The sequence below is a fragment of the Camelus dromedarius genome, chromosome 7 (genome assembly GCF_036321535.1).
Source record: "Camelus dromedarius isolate mCamDro1 chromosome 7, mCamDro1.pat, whole genome shotgun sequence".
Lineage (NCBI taxonomy): Eukaryota > Metazoa > Chordata > Mammalia > Artiodactyla > Camelidae > Camelus > Camelus dromedarius.
Genome location: NC_087442.1, coordinates 64,198,945 through 64,215,764, shown reverse-complemented (window position 1 = coordinate 64,215,764; position 16,820 = coordinate 64,198,945). Strand labels below are relative to the sequence as shown.

At 33.7% G+C, this 16,820-nt stretch overlaps 1 protein-coding gene across 3 annotated transcripts; it reads left to right on the top strand.

The window, feature by feature from the left end:
* Positions 1–59: 59 nt before the first annotated feature.
* On the top strand, positions 60–15,912 carry GTPBP10 (GTP binding protein 10). Of its 3 annotated transcripts, XM_064487587.1 has the most exons (11): positions 68–165; positions 2,749–2,793; positions 2,884–3,039; positions 3,644–3,735; positions 4,169–4,313; positions 7,853–7,926; positions 9,422–9,474; positions 10,295–10,402; positions 10,894–10,971; positions 13,017–13,140; positions 15,024–15,912. In XM_064487587.1, the coding sequence occupies exons 3-11, from the start codon at positions 2,900–2,902 to the stop codon at positions 15,293–15,295; spliced, it is 1,086 nt and encodes a 361-aa protein (XP_064343657.1). In that variant the 5' UTR covers positions 68–165; positions 2,749–2,793; positions 2,884–2,899; the 3' UTR covers positions 15,296–15,912. The 3 variants fall into 3 exon arrangements, with proteins under 3 accessions (XP_010976319.1, XP_064343657.1, XP_064343658.1); XM_010978017.3 differs by lacking the exon at positions 2,749–2,793 and having other exon boundaries at positions 60–165; positions 2,846–3,039; XM_064487588.1 differs by lacking the exon at positions 2,749–2,793 and having other exon boundaries at positions 99–165.
* Positions 15,913–16,820: the final 908 nt, after the last annotated feature.

Below are 16,820 nucleotides of genomic sequence, written 5' to 3'. Positions count from 1 at the left end.
GGCGCCTGCGGCTGTCCACGTGGAAGCGTGCGGGGATAAAATAGCGATTGTAGCCGGCGGTGACGTAAAAAGGTCGCGCCGTAATTCAGTGCGTAAGGCTTCCGCGGGAAGGGATGCTTCTCCACAGCAGTCATGGTCCGCAGCAGTTGCTTATTGTTGAGAAAGGTCCGTGACTTGTGCCCTTTTCCCTGATGCGGGACCCTTGGTACTTCTAGCCCCACCTGAGGGCTCTCGTTCTCCCTTGCTTCTCTTCCTCCCCACTTTTTCTTCCTGGGGGCCTCGTTCTTGCTCTTTTTTTCTACCATAGTCCTCTCCTTTCAGCCCGTCCAGGAGTCAGGCTTGTCCTGTGAGCAATGTCTACCCAGCATGGTTAAGACGGTTGTTTGGGAATAGGGTTTGATTGTTTTCAGTGGAATTGTTTGCACGTGGGATGAAGAGCTGGGATAGCTACCCGCTGTTTAGGCACACAATGTGGTATGCGTGGAGTGTAGTTTTGACTTTTTCTTTTGGCTCAAATAGTGTATTCCCCTCTCCCCCCATTTTTTTTTTTTGCATTTTCTTTCTTCTAAGTAGTAATATCCGTAACCTGTTCTAACATATTTTTTCTTTTGAGTGTATTGTTATTAAAAGCTTTTTAAAGACGACTTTTCATCAGTAAACGAAAATCAGTGACTTGCCTTCTTGCAAAAAACTAGGTCAGCTTTTTGGCAGTGCAGGTTTTAAAATCGTTTTTGTAAAAAATTTTACATTTTTGTTTTTCAGATTTAAAAACCTCTTTAAGATCCTTACTAGCAATGGTTTTTGAAACCTGCAGGCATCATAGTTGGGTCATTACCTTATTGCAAAGGACGAGATTGGGATATTCCTTTTAAGTTTGGGTTCTAAATCTCTGAGTCTGATAAATCTGGAGCAGTAAAAAATGTGTCACGAATTGAAAGGAGCTTTAAGAACAGGAGTTTTCTTTTTATCGGAGAAAAGGCATGGTTAGTAATACCTGAGTGAAGTTATACTTTATTCAACCCTCTATTTTACAGAAAATCAGTGGTCAAAAGAAAAGGGACTTGTAAAGAGCAGAACTTGGGCATGTATGGTAACTAATCCTTAAACCAAAAAAAGAAACTGCTGCATTTTGTGAATATGTTATTAAGGTCTGGCTACTTGTATAACTTTACTGCTGTAACAGTCACTTCCGAACATGTTTGCCCGGGGAATCTATCTCTTCACTTATCTGTGAAGCGTTTCTGATCTAGCCTTACTGAACCAAAGCCAAAGTTCTTCATCCCCATAGAAAAATACCCAGCTAGCCTTTAAGTTCATCTTTTATTTATTTCTTCCACTCTTAACAATACTGTTTCATAACTGTATTTGCATACTCAAATGAAAACCTGCACTTCAAATCTTTGTGGTGCAACCATCTACTACAATCTCAGATCTAGACTGAGATTATCAGAATCAACAAAGGAGCTTTTGATAAATGTGCTGGCTTAACCTATCCTCATCCCTTCCTCCTGAGTTTAATCACAGTGGTCAGTGGAGTGTATTGAAAAAAGTTTCCAGATGTTTTTGATACTTAAAACTATCCTGAATGGCTGAAGATGTGAAGGTTAGCTCAGGAGGTTAAGACATAGGATCTTTACCTCCAAGAAGTTCTTGATTTGGTGAGGGAAAAAGAAATAAACCCCAAATGCAGTATATGACTTGTAAAGGTATAAAAGCAATAATGAATTTGCTGAAAGCCCAGCAAAGTTAGTGGTAAATGCTGATTACAGGAATTAAGAGAGATGTTTGAAATATGATATTCAGGTGGGTTTATGATAGAAAAGAACAAATAACATCGTAAGTAGATGAAAAGCATGAGCACAATGCCATGGAGAAGTGACAGTATATCATGTAGTAAAGAGCAAAGAAAGGAAGAAGATACTGGAGGGGTTGAATGAATGAAAATGAAATTGGAAGTGTAGGTTAATAGCTTTGACTATAGTACTGAGAATATTAGACTTTATTTCATAAACAGCAAAAAATAAAAAACCAAGAATGGTTTTTGAGTAAGGGAGAAATATGGTTAAAGATCAGATCCATTTTCAGAAAAATAGCTCAGGCAGTGAGACAATGTGTAGAAGAAGAAATGACTAGACACTGAAAGACCAGTTAGAAGCTAAAGTAATGGTCAGGATACTAGAGGAGTTGGTTGCGATAAAAAGGAAAGATAGTAGGGCTTCAGGAAAAGAAGCAGGTATACTCAGAGTACCTCATATGTAGTCTCAATGAATAGATAAACTATAGTTTTATTATTTGGGAGAACATTGGAGGAACAGAATTTACCTAGGGAGAAGTTTGGTTTTGTTATACTGCTGTGTATTGAGGTGACTATTTTCCTTTCAATACCTGAGAACAAGTTACATATTTAAGGGGTTTCAAATATAAGTTAAATACAAATCCAGATCTTGTTCTCAGTTACTTTAGACTATGACACTTACATCTGGTGGAGATGTCCTGTGTTCTAGCTGGACATAGAAAATACCTCACCTATGCAGTAGTTACTGGTACAGTCTGAGATCACATAGGGGAGAAAGTCTAGACTGAAAAATGGGCCAATGTCAGAGACCTTCAGGATTGGAAGGATAACTATTGATAATAAAAAACAGGGTCTTAACAGAGTTAATCTAATGGAAAAGGAAGATCAGACAGGAGGTAAACTAAGAAGGTACAGCAAATTTGGCATAAAGAAAGCCTTTTTTTTTTTTTTAGGAGTTTTAGTGGCAACAAAGAACTAGAAAGAAATTCTCTAAATTGGTAAGCACATTTGGTATACAGATGTTTTCTTCCTCTCTTTCTCTTTTTTAAGTATGGAAACTTCATTGATAACCTAAGACTCTTCACCAGGGGAGGAAGTGGTGGAATGGGTTACCCTCGCTTAGGTGGAGAAGGTGGAAAAGGTGGTGATGTCTGGGTTGTAGCCCAGAACAAAATGACTTTAAAACAACTTAAAGACAGATATCCTCAGAAACGGTTTGTGGCTGGAGAAGGAGCAAACAGTCGGTAAGTATTTACTGAATGACTTTGATTTTATGAAATTAATTCCTCCTAGAGATGATAAAAAAAATGTTAAAAGATAAAAATGTAATTGGCAATTTGAAGTAAATAATATCCTGGATTTGTAACTAAGGGAAAATCTACTGTATTTATCTCAATTCTAGTAAAGATAGAAAGTAGGTACTAAGGGATGTTTTGAAGCTTTTAAACTTTTTATCCTTTTCTTCTCCCAATGTCTGTTTAAAGTACTCTCATTTGAGGTCAGTTTTTTAAAAGCTTTGTTATTCAGTGGATTTGCCATTTTTTCTGGTTTATTTTTGTTGCAATGATCTCTTCATTTCAGATATACAATATTTTAGTTCATTGTGAGTTAAAATGACTTATGGTGATAACTTAAATCATTACTTACTATTATTTTTATTGGGACACAGTAGTCTAAAATGCAATAAATAAATAGGGATAATTTTATTTTTTTCTCTATTATTTGGGCATTTAATATCTACATTAGAAGAATTGATTGCTAGTCTTTTTTGTATATCATTGTATTTGCTTGAAACATAAACCATTAAATCTAACAGGTCTTATTTATGTTAATTTATTTTTTTCATAGAGTTAGTGCACTAAAAGGCTGCAAGGGAAAAGACTGTGAAATTCCGGTACCTGTTGGTATTTCAGTAACTGATGAAAATGGTAAAATTATAGGTAAGTGTACTGTGGATTCTAAGGTTGTGAAAAATGTGCACATTTTCTGAAATTGTTTGAGAGCTGTGAGGAGTAGCACCTCTTGGGTTTCAGGATTTTTTTTTTAAACATTAAGTATTTTAGCTGCTAGTTTACAAGAGCTTTTAAAATGTTTATATAAAAGTCATTCAGAATTAGCTTCTAGATTTAAAATTGTTTTAAAGATGTAAGAGTATTTACTCAGTTTTAAAACATGTAACTAGCCTTTTTTCAAGCATTGCAAAAGTGCTTTTCCAGGGTCAGACTTTTGATAGAAACTTGATCCTATTGTTTTGCCCTTTAGAATTGTAAATTGGAATTTCCTGTCATCTATTTCTCAAAGAAAAATGTCATTAGTGATTAGCTCCACTTATTAATCTTTGCTCAAAGTATCTCTCTCTCTTTCTTTTTTAAGGAGAACTCAATAAAGAGAAAGACAGAATTTTGGTAGCTGAAGGAGGTCTTGGTGGTAAATTACTTACAAATTTCTTACCACTGAAAGGCCAGAAACGAGTAATTCACCTTGATCTAAAACTTATAGCTGATATAGGTCTAGTGGGGTAAGTATCATTCATATTTTTATTTTTATACTTTCAGAGAGGTAGTTTATAAATAGGAAATAAATATAAATGGTAATTTGGGACAAGCATTATTTCTAGTTTATAGAATGTGTTTATTGTTTGTGTACTTTGAGAATATGCTGCTAAATATAGTTATTTTCATATTGCCAACATAGAATTTCATAGTTGCTGTTCATTTGTCAAACATCATAGCAATTGAATAGACCAGTGGAAATGTTAGAAAGTGAATAAAGAAAAATCATAGTTATGAGGGTTTATGAGTCATAGGTTCTGTAATATTATATATTTTTCAGGAACAATATGGGCAAAAGAGGGTTTTGTGAATAAGACTGAGAATCCAGCCATTTACTCTCTCATTTGGTAGAAAAATATGTTTGAAGTTCCAAAGAGATGCCTTTTACAGCCTAAGAAGAGCATAGCAAGGCTGAGAAGTAAAAATGGGGTGGTGATGGGGGACTCAAGTGAGACTATTTGGGTTAAAATCTTAAATCCTCTGGAGGCTGGCTGGATACAGTCTCTTTAATATCTTTAATAGTGGGTAGTGATAGTTCTGACCTTAAAATGTTGTTGGTGAGTAAGATACTGTGTTTGTAGCACAACACATGCCTCGGATTTATGAATGCTCAATGAATGACTGGTGGCTGCTATCATTGCATTATATTGCCAACTTAATGGAGACTACATCTAGTGAAATACTAAGCTTTTCAGAAGTGGACTTGGTATTAGCCAATAATTAAAGCATCATGATTCATAAGCACAGTGTTTAGCATGTATGCTAATCCTTTTAAATTAGGCAGCTATTCTTAAAAAGTTACTAATGTGAATCCCAGCATCCTTGTAGCTGGTTTCAGAAATGAACTGAACCTGAGATGAAAGTTATCATATAATACACTTGTCCTGCTGTTAACAAATCTGATCTTTGCATAGGTTGGATTCCAGCCTCTAAAAATTTCATTAGGTACTTTTCAAGAAAATTTCAAGTATCTTCTTTAATCATTAGCATTCTTTTTCTTCTTTTAAAGTTGCTGGTGTTTTTCTGTGCTTAATCATTATTATGAAAATATGAGGATGTTAGAAAGACATAAGCAAGTCCAACTAATGATAATCATGGCAAAAATGATTGCACTTTGCTTTTCAAAAAGTTACAAGAGCCTGAGTATAGCAGGATATAAGAAAATACTGTATTTCCAAGGAAATGAGTCATTAAGAAAGCTCACATAATTTTATTCAGAATTTGATAGAAATATTTTAATGAGAAAAATTGTTTGAAGAACTTATAAATTTGTAGAAAATTCCAAATTAATATTTGCAAAATATTGCTTTATTATTCCAAAGGGAAGTTTGGAAAAAATTTGAAAGAATCTTAATTTGAATGAAAACTGTGAAGACAGGGGTCACATTTGTCTCACTGATTGCTGTATTTCACATGGCTAGTATATTGCCTGATACAAGCTAATGCTCAATAAATATTTGTTGTTTTTTTATTGATATAATTGACATATACCATATTACTTTCAGGTATACAGTGTAATGATTTGATATATGTATATATTGTGAAATGATCACCGTAAGTCTTGTTAACATCTATTACCATGTAGAGTTACAGATTTTTTTTCTTATGATGAGAGCTTTTAAGATTTGCTCTTTTAGCAACTTTCAAATATACAGTACTGTATTATTAACTATAATGACCATGCTGTACATTATAGCCCCATGACTTATTTACTTTACAACTGAAATTTTGTACCTTTTCACCCTCACCCACCGCATCCCCTGCCTCTGGGAACCAGCAGTCTGTTTTCTGTATCTATAAGTTTGATTTTTTTTTTTAAGATTCTATATATAAGTGAGATGCTATGGTATTTGTCTTGGTCTGACTTATTTAATTTAGCACAATGCCCTCAAGGAACATCTATGCTATTGTAAATGGCAAGACTTCCTTCTTTTTAATGGCTGAATAATATTCTAGTATGTGCACATGCACATGCACGTGGGCGCACACACGTGTGTATATATGTATGTATATACACCCCACACTTTCTGTATGCATTCATCCATCCATCATTGGACATTTAGATTGCTTTCATGTCTTGGCTATTGTAATAATGCTGTAGTGAACATGGGGGTACGTACATCTTCTTGAGTTAGGATTTTTCTTTTCTTTGGATAAATGTCCACAAATGGAATTGCTGGATCATATGGTAGTTCTATTTTGAATTTTTTGAGGAACCTCCATACTGTTTTCCATAGTGATGGTACCACTTTACATTCCCATTTGTTGAGTAAATTTAATGAAAATATCTGAATGAAATTTAGAAAATCATCTCTTAATTGGCCCCCATTGTAGGCCTTTCTTTATTTAGCAATAGAATCAAAGCCTTTGAAACACATCTATAACAAAGATGTGTTTCCTCATCTTGAAATTTAAGAGATTAAAGATGTGTATAAAGTTTCAAGGATAGTCACTTCATTGTTTACAGTTTTTTAGAAAAAAGTTAGGCAAATAATGCTTATTCGCAGAAAGAAAAAAAAAGGAATTGTCTATTAATCCCATCATTAAGAACTGACTTAATATTGGCATATGTCTGTCTACATGCATATTTTTTGCAGTGTTATTTACAACAGTGAAAAATTGGAAACAACCCAAGTGCCTAACAATAATATATTAGTCAAGTAATTTACAGTGTTCCCTTGAAAGGTGTTCACCTTACATAATTCAGTTTAAAAAAGAGGCCACCCAACTATGAATAGTCTTTCAGCAAAAAAAGGAATCAAAACTGAATTTGATCAAGGCTTTATATCTACTAATTTATAGAAAATCCAGGACAAAGGAGCATGGTAAATGACATCATGGGTGTCAGCAGAAAAATCCAGATTGTGGGAAAAAAGCTCCATAGGACAAATGACCCAGTTTCTTTAAAAATAAAATTGAAAAGGGAAACAAGATGGAGGGGGAGTCTGTACCAAAAGAAATTCAAAAGACACATCAACCACTTGTAATACACAGACTGTATTTGAGTCTCTGTTTGAACAAATAAAATTTTAAAAATTATTCAGAATGTGCTAATATTTGTTGAAGCTAGATGATGGCTAAATGGGATTCATTACTCCTCTCTACTTTAGTGTGTGTTTGAAAGTGTCCATATAAAATGTCTAAAAAAATCCGCAAAACAATGTAAGAAGTATTTTGTTAGTGTTTAGCTAGAGATGGTAGATTGTAGGTATTTTTATTAGTTTATTTTTGTTTTCCTATGATTTACAAGGTTTTGGGTTTTTTTACATAATTTGATTTACTCTTAATATTGAAACATCTTCATTGTTCATAAATTAATCTTCACCTTTGTCATGAGTATATTTTGTTCCTCAAGTTTTTTAAGATTGTTTTAAATTTATGTTCTACTTCTAATCCCAGCACTATTCAGGAAGCCTGCTTCTTGGAATGCTAGGAATTCAGAGATAAGCAAGTATTAATAATACTGATACTTATTGTAACATACAAATTTATTTCCTCATTTCAGATTCCCAAATGCTGGAAAATCCTCTTTGCTAAGTAAGATTTCTCATGCAAAACCTACAATTGCAGATTATGCATGTAAGTATATATTTTTAAATATGTGGAGGTAAATTTTTAAAGACTAATCTTTGAGTATGAATAAAATGATAACTTTGAGGGTAGCCTTAGTTTGAAGGCTCTTGGCAGATAGAATACGTGCATTTCCCATTAATCTTTGAAACCTCCATAGTTCTCAGCAGAATTCCTAGTACTTGTTAGGCCCTGTTGCATTTATTTCTCTGTTGCATAGTCATTTATTTGGTTTAGCTGTGATTTTATGAGCACCTTACCTTTATCAAGCACTATGATAAATACTAGGAAGCCTGAGGTGAATTCTTTCATTCATTTAGCAAGTATTTATTTCTAGGAACTACATTAAGTTCTAGATTATGCAGAAGAGAATATTGTTTTGACAAATACTGAATTTGTTTTGTTGAACTTACAGACAAATGGAGAAAGGCACATATCTCACTAATGAATATGAGAATATAATGTGATTCTATGAAAGAATGTAGGTGACTGCTTTAGATTTCTTTAGGGAAGTGTGATGCTGGGGCTGACATGTGAAGAATAAATGTGGACAGTGGAGGTGAGGGTCTTTTAGTCTGAGGAAATAGTGTGTACACAGAGGCTCGGTGGTGACAGGGAGTGGATTTGTTTCTCTAGAGAACATGTGGTAAGTGAGAGAATCAAGATGAGGCTAGAGATGTAGGTCAAGACCTGTAATAAGACCATGTAGGCTGTGTTTGATCTTTATGTCTTAAGAGCAGTTGATAGCCTTTTAACAAGGGATAAAATGATTAGATTTGCTTTTCAAAAAGATCTCTGCATGTAATATAGAAAATGGGTTGGTGTGGGACATAAGTGGATCTGGAAAGAACAGTTAGTAGGACTGGCTATTGCAGTAGCTAGATGAGATACAATGGAAGCTTAGACTAAGTGGTGAAAGAATATGATAGGATCTCTGCCATAATTAAACAAGATAGTATAGAATGACATTAAACTGGAAAATAAAACTAAACTGTTCTAAAATCAGACTCTGATAAAGTAGAATTAATCTGTACTACTAACTACTGTAAATCACATGGCCAATATTTTTTGTCATCATACAGGGGACTCTTGAAAAGGAAAGAGGGAAAAAAAGCAAAAAGTCATAAGAAGATGGCTAGTGCAGATTAATAAAGCTTGAGGATAACTGAATGAGAAAGGACTAGACAGATTTCACCCACAGACCAGGTGATAGAAGCCTAAATTCTTTCCCCAGCCCCAGCACCTTTACCATGCTCCTTAAAAGTTCAATAGAGGAACTTTAAGACCCACTAGTTAGACTTACGCTTACACAGATTGTAAAAATCTATACTTTTCCAAGTATATCATAAATAGCAAAAATAATTGTATCTTTCATTTCAACAAATGAGAACATAATTAGATTTTTTACAGAAAAGAAATAGTTTATTTTATACGTAATTCTAAGACAATTTTGAGAGTACAAGCCTTTATTCTAGCCTTAATTTATTATTGTTTTTTCTTTTAGTTACAACATTAAAGCCTGAACTTGGAAAAATTATGTATAATGATTTCAAACAGGTGGGTACTTTTAAAGTAAGACATTTGGTTAGAAATTAAAGTATTTGCTTTGATACTTAGACCTTATAATATTTGGCATTTTGTGTTAGGGGTAAAAAGGTAGTAGTAGGATTTTGGTTTTGAAGTGAAACCATGATCAAATCAACTCTGCTGAGCACTGTCAGAGTAAAATATTGTATGAAAATGGAACTTTTTGTTCTTCCAAAATTTAGGTCCAGTTTTGTCATAACATTGTATCTTTATCTCCTTAATCTATTTGTTCTCATTGCAAGTCCATGTTTTACTGCCATACTTGATTATTGACTTCTGTTTCCTAAAAAATTCCTATCTCCTTTTAAGAGTGGACAGTAGTCCTGGTAGAATATGAACAGTAAAGGAACAAAGGTACCAAATAATCAATGACATACAGAATTAAAAAAACTTGAGAAACTTCAGAGCTATGTACTAAGTAAGTGTCTGCTGAATTAATATCCTTGTATACTTTTCATGAATTTAGAAAATTGAAATTCTTAGAAAAGTTCATATTGAACAATATGGTTTATGGAATTTTAAAGAGAATTTATGTGACTAATAACTGTTAAACTAAGCCCTAAAATCCCTACATTGTCAGATTAGTAAGTAAAATGGGATTCTAATTTCTGATAATAAAGGATTTTGATTCTTAATACATTTCTTGTAAGGTATCTTGGCTTTCTAAAATGCAGTGATAATCACAAATTAGGAACTGTTTATAATGGAAATATGAAAATTGTTGGATGTAATTGTTTTTGTGGTTTTCATATATTTTTCTTTATTATCAAACCATTTAATTTTGTATTAGGTATCAGTAGCTGATCTTCCTGGTTTAATAGAAGGAGCACATAGGAACAAAGGAATGGGCCACAAATTCCTCAAGCATATAGAAAGAACTAGACAACTACTTTTTGTTGTAAGTCATATGCATGTCAATGTAATGTTCAAATGAATGTGAAAATCAGTGAATTTAGTATACCTAGAAATTTTTTATAATAATACAATTTAAAGTAGTAACATATATTATTCCACTAAATCTGTTTAGATGGGGTCAAATATGAGTTAGTAATTCCTTAAGATTTTCAATATACTACTTAATTATATAGTATCAACTTTCCTATGTCACTTGTAGTGGTGTGTTATACATAAGATTGTGTATATTGGTATAAATTGTCTTGCCTGTACTGGTTTTTCATGTTATTAATGATTGTGATTTTATCAGAATAATTATAGTTATCTTAAAACATTAATTTCTCTTATTCTGAATTCCTAAATAACCAATAGAATGTAGATTAAAAAATTATTTTTAGCTTGAGACAGTAAAACATTTCAAAATAGAATTGTATAGCTCTTGTTCTTTTGTTAAAGGCTATCTCTGTCCCTTTTTTTTTTTTTTTTCTTTTTTAGGTTGATATTTTTGGATTTCAGCTTTCTTCCCAAACTCAATACAGATCTGCCTTTGAAACCATAATACTGCTTACAAAAGTAAGTTTTATGTTTTATATCTGGTCTAATATTTAGGCAAATAGGACTGTATGAAATAATATATCACAGTTAGAATGAATATGTATTCTACCTCTGCTTTTTAAATCTTTGCTGTCAATTAAAGCTGTCTCCAGTTTCTCAGTATTTACCTGCTCCTCGAATTATTGTAATCAGTAAAACCATCCTTGATTCCAAATTCCTATTACATGTTTCTCAGACTGTATCTTCTGCAAACTTTTTATTTCTACTTCTTAGACTATTTCTCTGTCTACTTTTTAGGCTCTCTGATACATAGATGTTTCAGTTGTGCTTTAGATCAGCTGCCTATTGGACACCTTTGATTGGATATCTCATTAACTTCTCAAATTTAATATGTGTAAAACTGTGACCTTTTTTTTGACATAGACGGGAGGTAATTAGGTTTACTTATTTCTTTATTTTTAGAGAAGGTACTGGGGATGGAACCCAGGACCTTGAGCATGCTAAGCATGTGCTCTACCACTTGAGCTATACCCTCCCCCCACAAACTGAACTTTTTTTTTAAAATTCTCCAATCTCCCCCCAGCACTTTACTGACTATGTAAGCAGGAAACCAGGTGGTAGTGATTCTTTCTCACCACCTACATCAAGCCTGTCAGTTTTATATCCTAAATTTCTCTGAAATTCAGCTACTTGCCTTCCTCCGCACTGTTAAAATCATCAGCCCCTCTTACTAGGATAAGTCTCTCCTATCTGGTCTTCCTGCTTCCAGTCTTCCAAGCCATTTTTTATATGGGAGCTAGAGTGATCTTTGTTAAAGAACCAAGCTGATGTATGTTCCCTGCTGAAAACACTTTGATGGTCCTCCATTGCTGTTAAGTCTAACCTGAACATGGTTTAAGAGATCTGGCAAGGTTGGGTTCCTACCTAGCAAGCCATCTCTGTCAGCACCCGCTCCACACCCCTTACATCCTATATCTAGCCATGTGGTTTCTAACACAACGATGTTATTTACCTTCAGGACTTTTATATCCTATATCCTTTACCACTTTTTGCCTATTATCGATAATGCTGCTGTGAACATTTGTGTACAGGCTTTTGTGGACATGTTTTCATCTCTCTTGGGTATATACCTAGGAGTAGAATTGTTGGATAATATGGTAATTCTATGTTTAACATTTTGAGGAACTGCCAGACGTTTCCAAAGTGACTGCAGCATTACATCATTTTACAGTCTCACTAGCAATGTATGAAGGTTCCAGTTTTTTCATATTAATATCAACACTCATTGTGTCTTTATTTTAACCTTGTAGGGATGAAGTGGTATTTCATTGTGGTTTTGGTTTGCATTTCTCTGGTGACTGATGATGTTGAGCATCTTTTCATGTGCTTATCAGCCATTTGTATGTGTTTGAAGAAATGTCTATTTAGATTATATGCCTATTTTAAAATTCTGTTTTCTTTTAATTGTTGAGTTGTAAGTTCTTTATGTTTTGGTTACAAGTCTCTTACTAGGTATATGATTTGCAAATACCTCCTCCCATTCTGTCAGTTGTCTTTTCATTTTCTTTGGGATATCTTTTGAAGCACAAAATTTTAAATTTTAATCAAGTCCCCTTTGTCTATTTTTTCTTCATACTTTTAGTGTCATATCTAAGAGACTGTTGCCTAATCCACGGTCACAAAGATTTACTCCTAGGCACACTTGCTTTTTCCAAGAATAATACAGATAAGCATTAAATTGTCGGTATTCAGTTCTGAATTTTATCTATGTGCTTAAAAAAGTCCAAATACCTGTAGTTGTATTTGTGCTCTAAGCACAAAATCACAACTGTCTCTAGGATGTCACGTGAGCTAAAATATATTAGCACATGACACAACCAGTAAGCATTTTCTGAATTTCCTTTGTTAATTAGTTTTGTGGTTGTTGGGACTTACTGCATTTCAGAGATGTGAATGGGTTTTAGATTACCCAGGCCTATAAAGTAAAGAAAGATGTTACCATATTTGGTCATTTGTATAGATACTTTAATAAAATTATTTCATTTTTATCTTTTGATTTAAAGGAGTTGGAGTTGTACAAAGAGGAGCTTCAGACAAAACCTGCACTCCTGGCAGTTAATAAAATGGACTTGCCAGATGCTCAAGATAAATTCCATGTACTGATGAGCCAACTCCAGAATCCTAAAGGTAAACCTATTCATTCACTTAATGTCAATTTAATGAGTACCTACTATTTGCAGAGACTGGTAGAGAAATCAGTAGAGAAAAAAAAAACTGACAGTTGCTACTCTTAAAAAAAAATGAAGAAAGAACACGTACCATATGAAACATTCAAATAATACTGTAACAAAATAATCATCAAATTTCAGAATCTGGGATATGAACATTAAGTTGACAAAAGAAGGATTAATTTGAACTGAAAAGTTCAGGCTTCATGAAGAAGTAAATCTTAAACTGGGCCCTTAAAGAGTTAATGGGTTTTGGATCAGAAGAGGAAAAAGTCAGCATCTTCGTGTGAAGTCTTTTACTTTTAGCTTATTTCACAAATTCTTGAACTTCATTCCCCTAGGATGTGAATTTAAAAATGGAGCTAACTGTTTAAAAACGAGCTGAATACTAGTTTCTCTAGTATACCTTGAATTTAAAAACAGAGCTAAAGGAATTATGTATCTTTGCAATGCCAGCTTACTAGGTCTCTGAAGAGTACTAGTCTTCTAAAAAGAACTTGAGTCCCTATGTATGTGTGGCACAGAATAATAGATGCTGTTATTCCAAAAGAATTTATTTATTTGAAATTTGTTCCTAAGTAGACTACTTCATGTAAGGGAACTTAAAGGGAATCTCCATAGTTTTGAATATTGATCTTTGCAGAACACTCTCTATCCTACAGTGATGGTGTTTTCATTTTTCTGAGTCTTCTGGAGGACCTCTTACACAAATGAGGAAAGTAGGGTGGATAGTAAGTGGCTAACATATTTTAAATAGACCCAATTTCTGTGTTTTTATCCTTGGGATAAAAATTAGAGAAAATAAATTATAATATACTAGGACTAGCAGACAGCACAAGAAGATCCCCTCTTCTCTCTCAAAAATCTCTCACCTGTATAATTTACTTACTGGAGCTGTCCTTGAGTTAATAAGTTATGCTGAGGATACAAGTATCCCCTGGAATTAGTAAACAGTCTTTATTCCTTTATGTCATTTGCTTTATGAAGTCATTAGATGTGTTTGCTAGTTGGTCTTGCAGAAAAGGGAATTTTCAGAGGAGGTACCAGGAGGAAGGGTAACCCAAGAGTTTGTGGCTATTTCGGACCATCATAAAATAAAATATAGTTCTCTCGGTAATAATTACTGAATTAGCCTCTCAGACTTCCTTGGGGGTATATGAGTCTCGAAACCAGTCTCCATATTGGCTTGTCCAGTCTCTTTCAGCCAGCCTTTCCAGTTCATATTGGTGTTGATCCATCCCATGAGTATGCCATCCCCCTTTCTGTTGCCTTGGTGACAGAGAAGAGGAGAAAGGTATATAACAGCTGTCAGCCTCTGTGGAGTAATAGATTGGATTCATCTGAAAATGATCTCTCCTTTAACTCTCCCTGCACCCTTTTCTATTTTAGTATGGCTCCTAGCACCAGTGATGATAAGCCTATCCTTTGAGATAGTCAAAGGCTACCTGTGTACTGAGACAAGCCGGATATCCCAAATCCCAAATTACGTTATTTTTATAGAAAAGTTCTTTCAAAGAATCTATGTTGCCTCACTTTTGAACTACCCCAAAATAAAGTTTCTTGTCTCTGTAAATAAATAATCTGTGATTCATCTTATTTACAGTTAATTTGGTTTAAAATATATTCATATAACAAATATTTACTAAACACCTATCATGTGCCAAGAACCTTACCATTGTCACTAGTAAAAGCCAAAGGTTCAGGGAGCTTATTCGAGAAGGAAAAAAGAAATTTAAAATGCTAAGTTTTTGGTCTATCGGTTCACAAATCAAACCTTAGCAGAGTTTTGACTTATTTTCAAAGACAATGAAAATCAGCTTAGTTTTTTATTCCTTGTTTCAGATTTTTTGTATTTATTTGAAAAAAACATGATTCCAGAGAGGACTGTGGAGTTCCAACACATCATCCCCATCTCTGCAGTTACTGGAGAAGGAATTGATGAACTTAAAAACTGTATAAGAAAGTCTCTGGATGAAAATGCCAACCAGGAAAATGATGCACATCATAAGAAGCAGTTGCTTAATTTACACATTTCCAATACAGTATCTTACAGTGAGCCACCATCAAAGAACGCTCTTACTAGTCCCAGAATGGATGTAACGTCAATCAATTAAAAATGATATTGAAATTATGTTCATTTGAAAGCTTTTCCACAGACAGTTTTTAGAAGGTTAGTTGTTACTAATCTGATATATATATATGCCATCATTCAAGAACCATACTTTTTACAGTTGTTTTGAGGTTGTCTATCAACAGCAAAAAAAAGTAACTGCAGACTAAAAATGACAGTTTATAATTTTATGGCCAATTCACCTATAATAAAATCCTCTGATATTCCTACCTTATGATGTCCCTAGTGAGATCATTTTTTAAATTATGTAAGAGGATACCCTAGAGTAGTTTTAGAAGGAGCAACTAGGTTTTGTTTGTGTTTTTGAGTCTGTCTTGTACATGGTCCCACTAAAATATATAATAGTTCTCCTTTTTGGAAAATTTCAAAACCCTAAATTTGAGTATATTCAGTGGTGATAAAGATCACTGATAATGTTTAACACAAATTAACAGATAGATGGTTGTGATTTCAGCTTTTGGAAAATTTTCTTAAGTATGAAAGTGTTTTTTCTTGCTTTGGAGCACACTGATGTATGTCTCATTTTCTTGCATCCTTGTCTGTTTCACTGTCTGCCTTCATATTTTACTAAAGAGAATAAATGGGAAATGCAAACTTTAATATTATCAATCATCATTATATTCTTAGGAGATTATAATTTCTAAATTTCTGCCTGAGTTACAAATTAGACATTTTCTCATAATGAATTGTATTATAAAATATACATGTGAATTGTAAAAAAAATAAAATAAAATTTAAACAATGCAAAACATATAAAGTAAAAAAGAAAAGTTCCCATCTTTGTATCAGGCTCTCCAGTTCTTCCCAGAGAAAACCAAGGTCAATAGTTTCTTCAGTTCTTGCAGAAAATTTTTATGCATGTCTTTTTGCCCAAATGAGTTCATTATATATACCTTTCCAGTTTTTTTTAACAAAACAATAGCAAGCTAATGAGCTTTTAAAAATTATTCTTAAGTGCTACTTTTAAAGTATTAGGAATTGCTTTGGAATTTAAGGCTAAGTGAAGTCTTAACATGTGGCTATATTATTAAATAAAAATGTCACTATCCTTCTACTTATATTTCTTCTGATAGGACAAATGTTTGTGACTTCTTATAAATATTATTTCACTTGTATTTGTTCCGTTTTCTCTTCCCCACTTCCACCTCCCATCCCAGTCCCCATATCCCTGGCTTTTCTTGTGTTTCTTTTCATTACACCAGGTATTTATTGAGTGTCTCCCATGTGCCAGGCACCGTGCAGGGTGCTACATGTACAGTGTTGAGAATAGACAAGACCTGCTTCCCTCATGGGTCTCACACTGGATGGCGGAAACTGCAGAGGATTAAAATAGCCTGGTACCCCCGTACAACAAAGAAAGTAAGAGTCAGGAAAGTGTTTGAAATTTGAACATCCTTACTGATCATAGTGACCATGTTTCATATTGGGTATGTCTTGCATTTATGACTTGTGTAATTTTTCTCTTTTTTACTTCCAATGTTTCCTAAATGTAAATAAGTGGCAATGTG

Bases quoted from the DNA above. Each gene is read 5' to 3' on its own strand.
- GTPBP10 (XM_010978017.3), top strand. From the start codon at position 133: ATGGTCCGCAGCAGTTGCTTATTGTTGAGAAAG. The intron at 166-2,845 runs GTCCGTGACTTG...CTCTTTTTTAAG, and splicing joins GTTGCTTATTGTTGAGAAAG to TATGGAAACTTCATTGATAA. The intron at 3,040-3,643 runs GTAAGTATTTAC...TTTTTTTCATAG, and splicing joins GGAGAAGGAGCAAACAGTCG to AGTTAGTGCACTAAAAGGCT.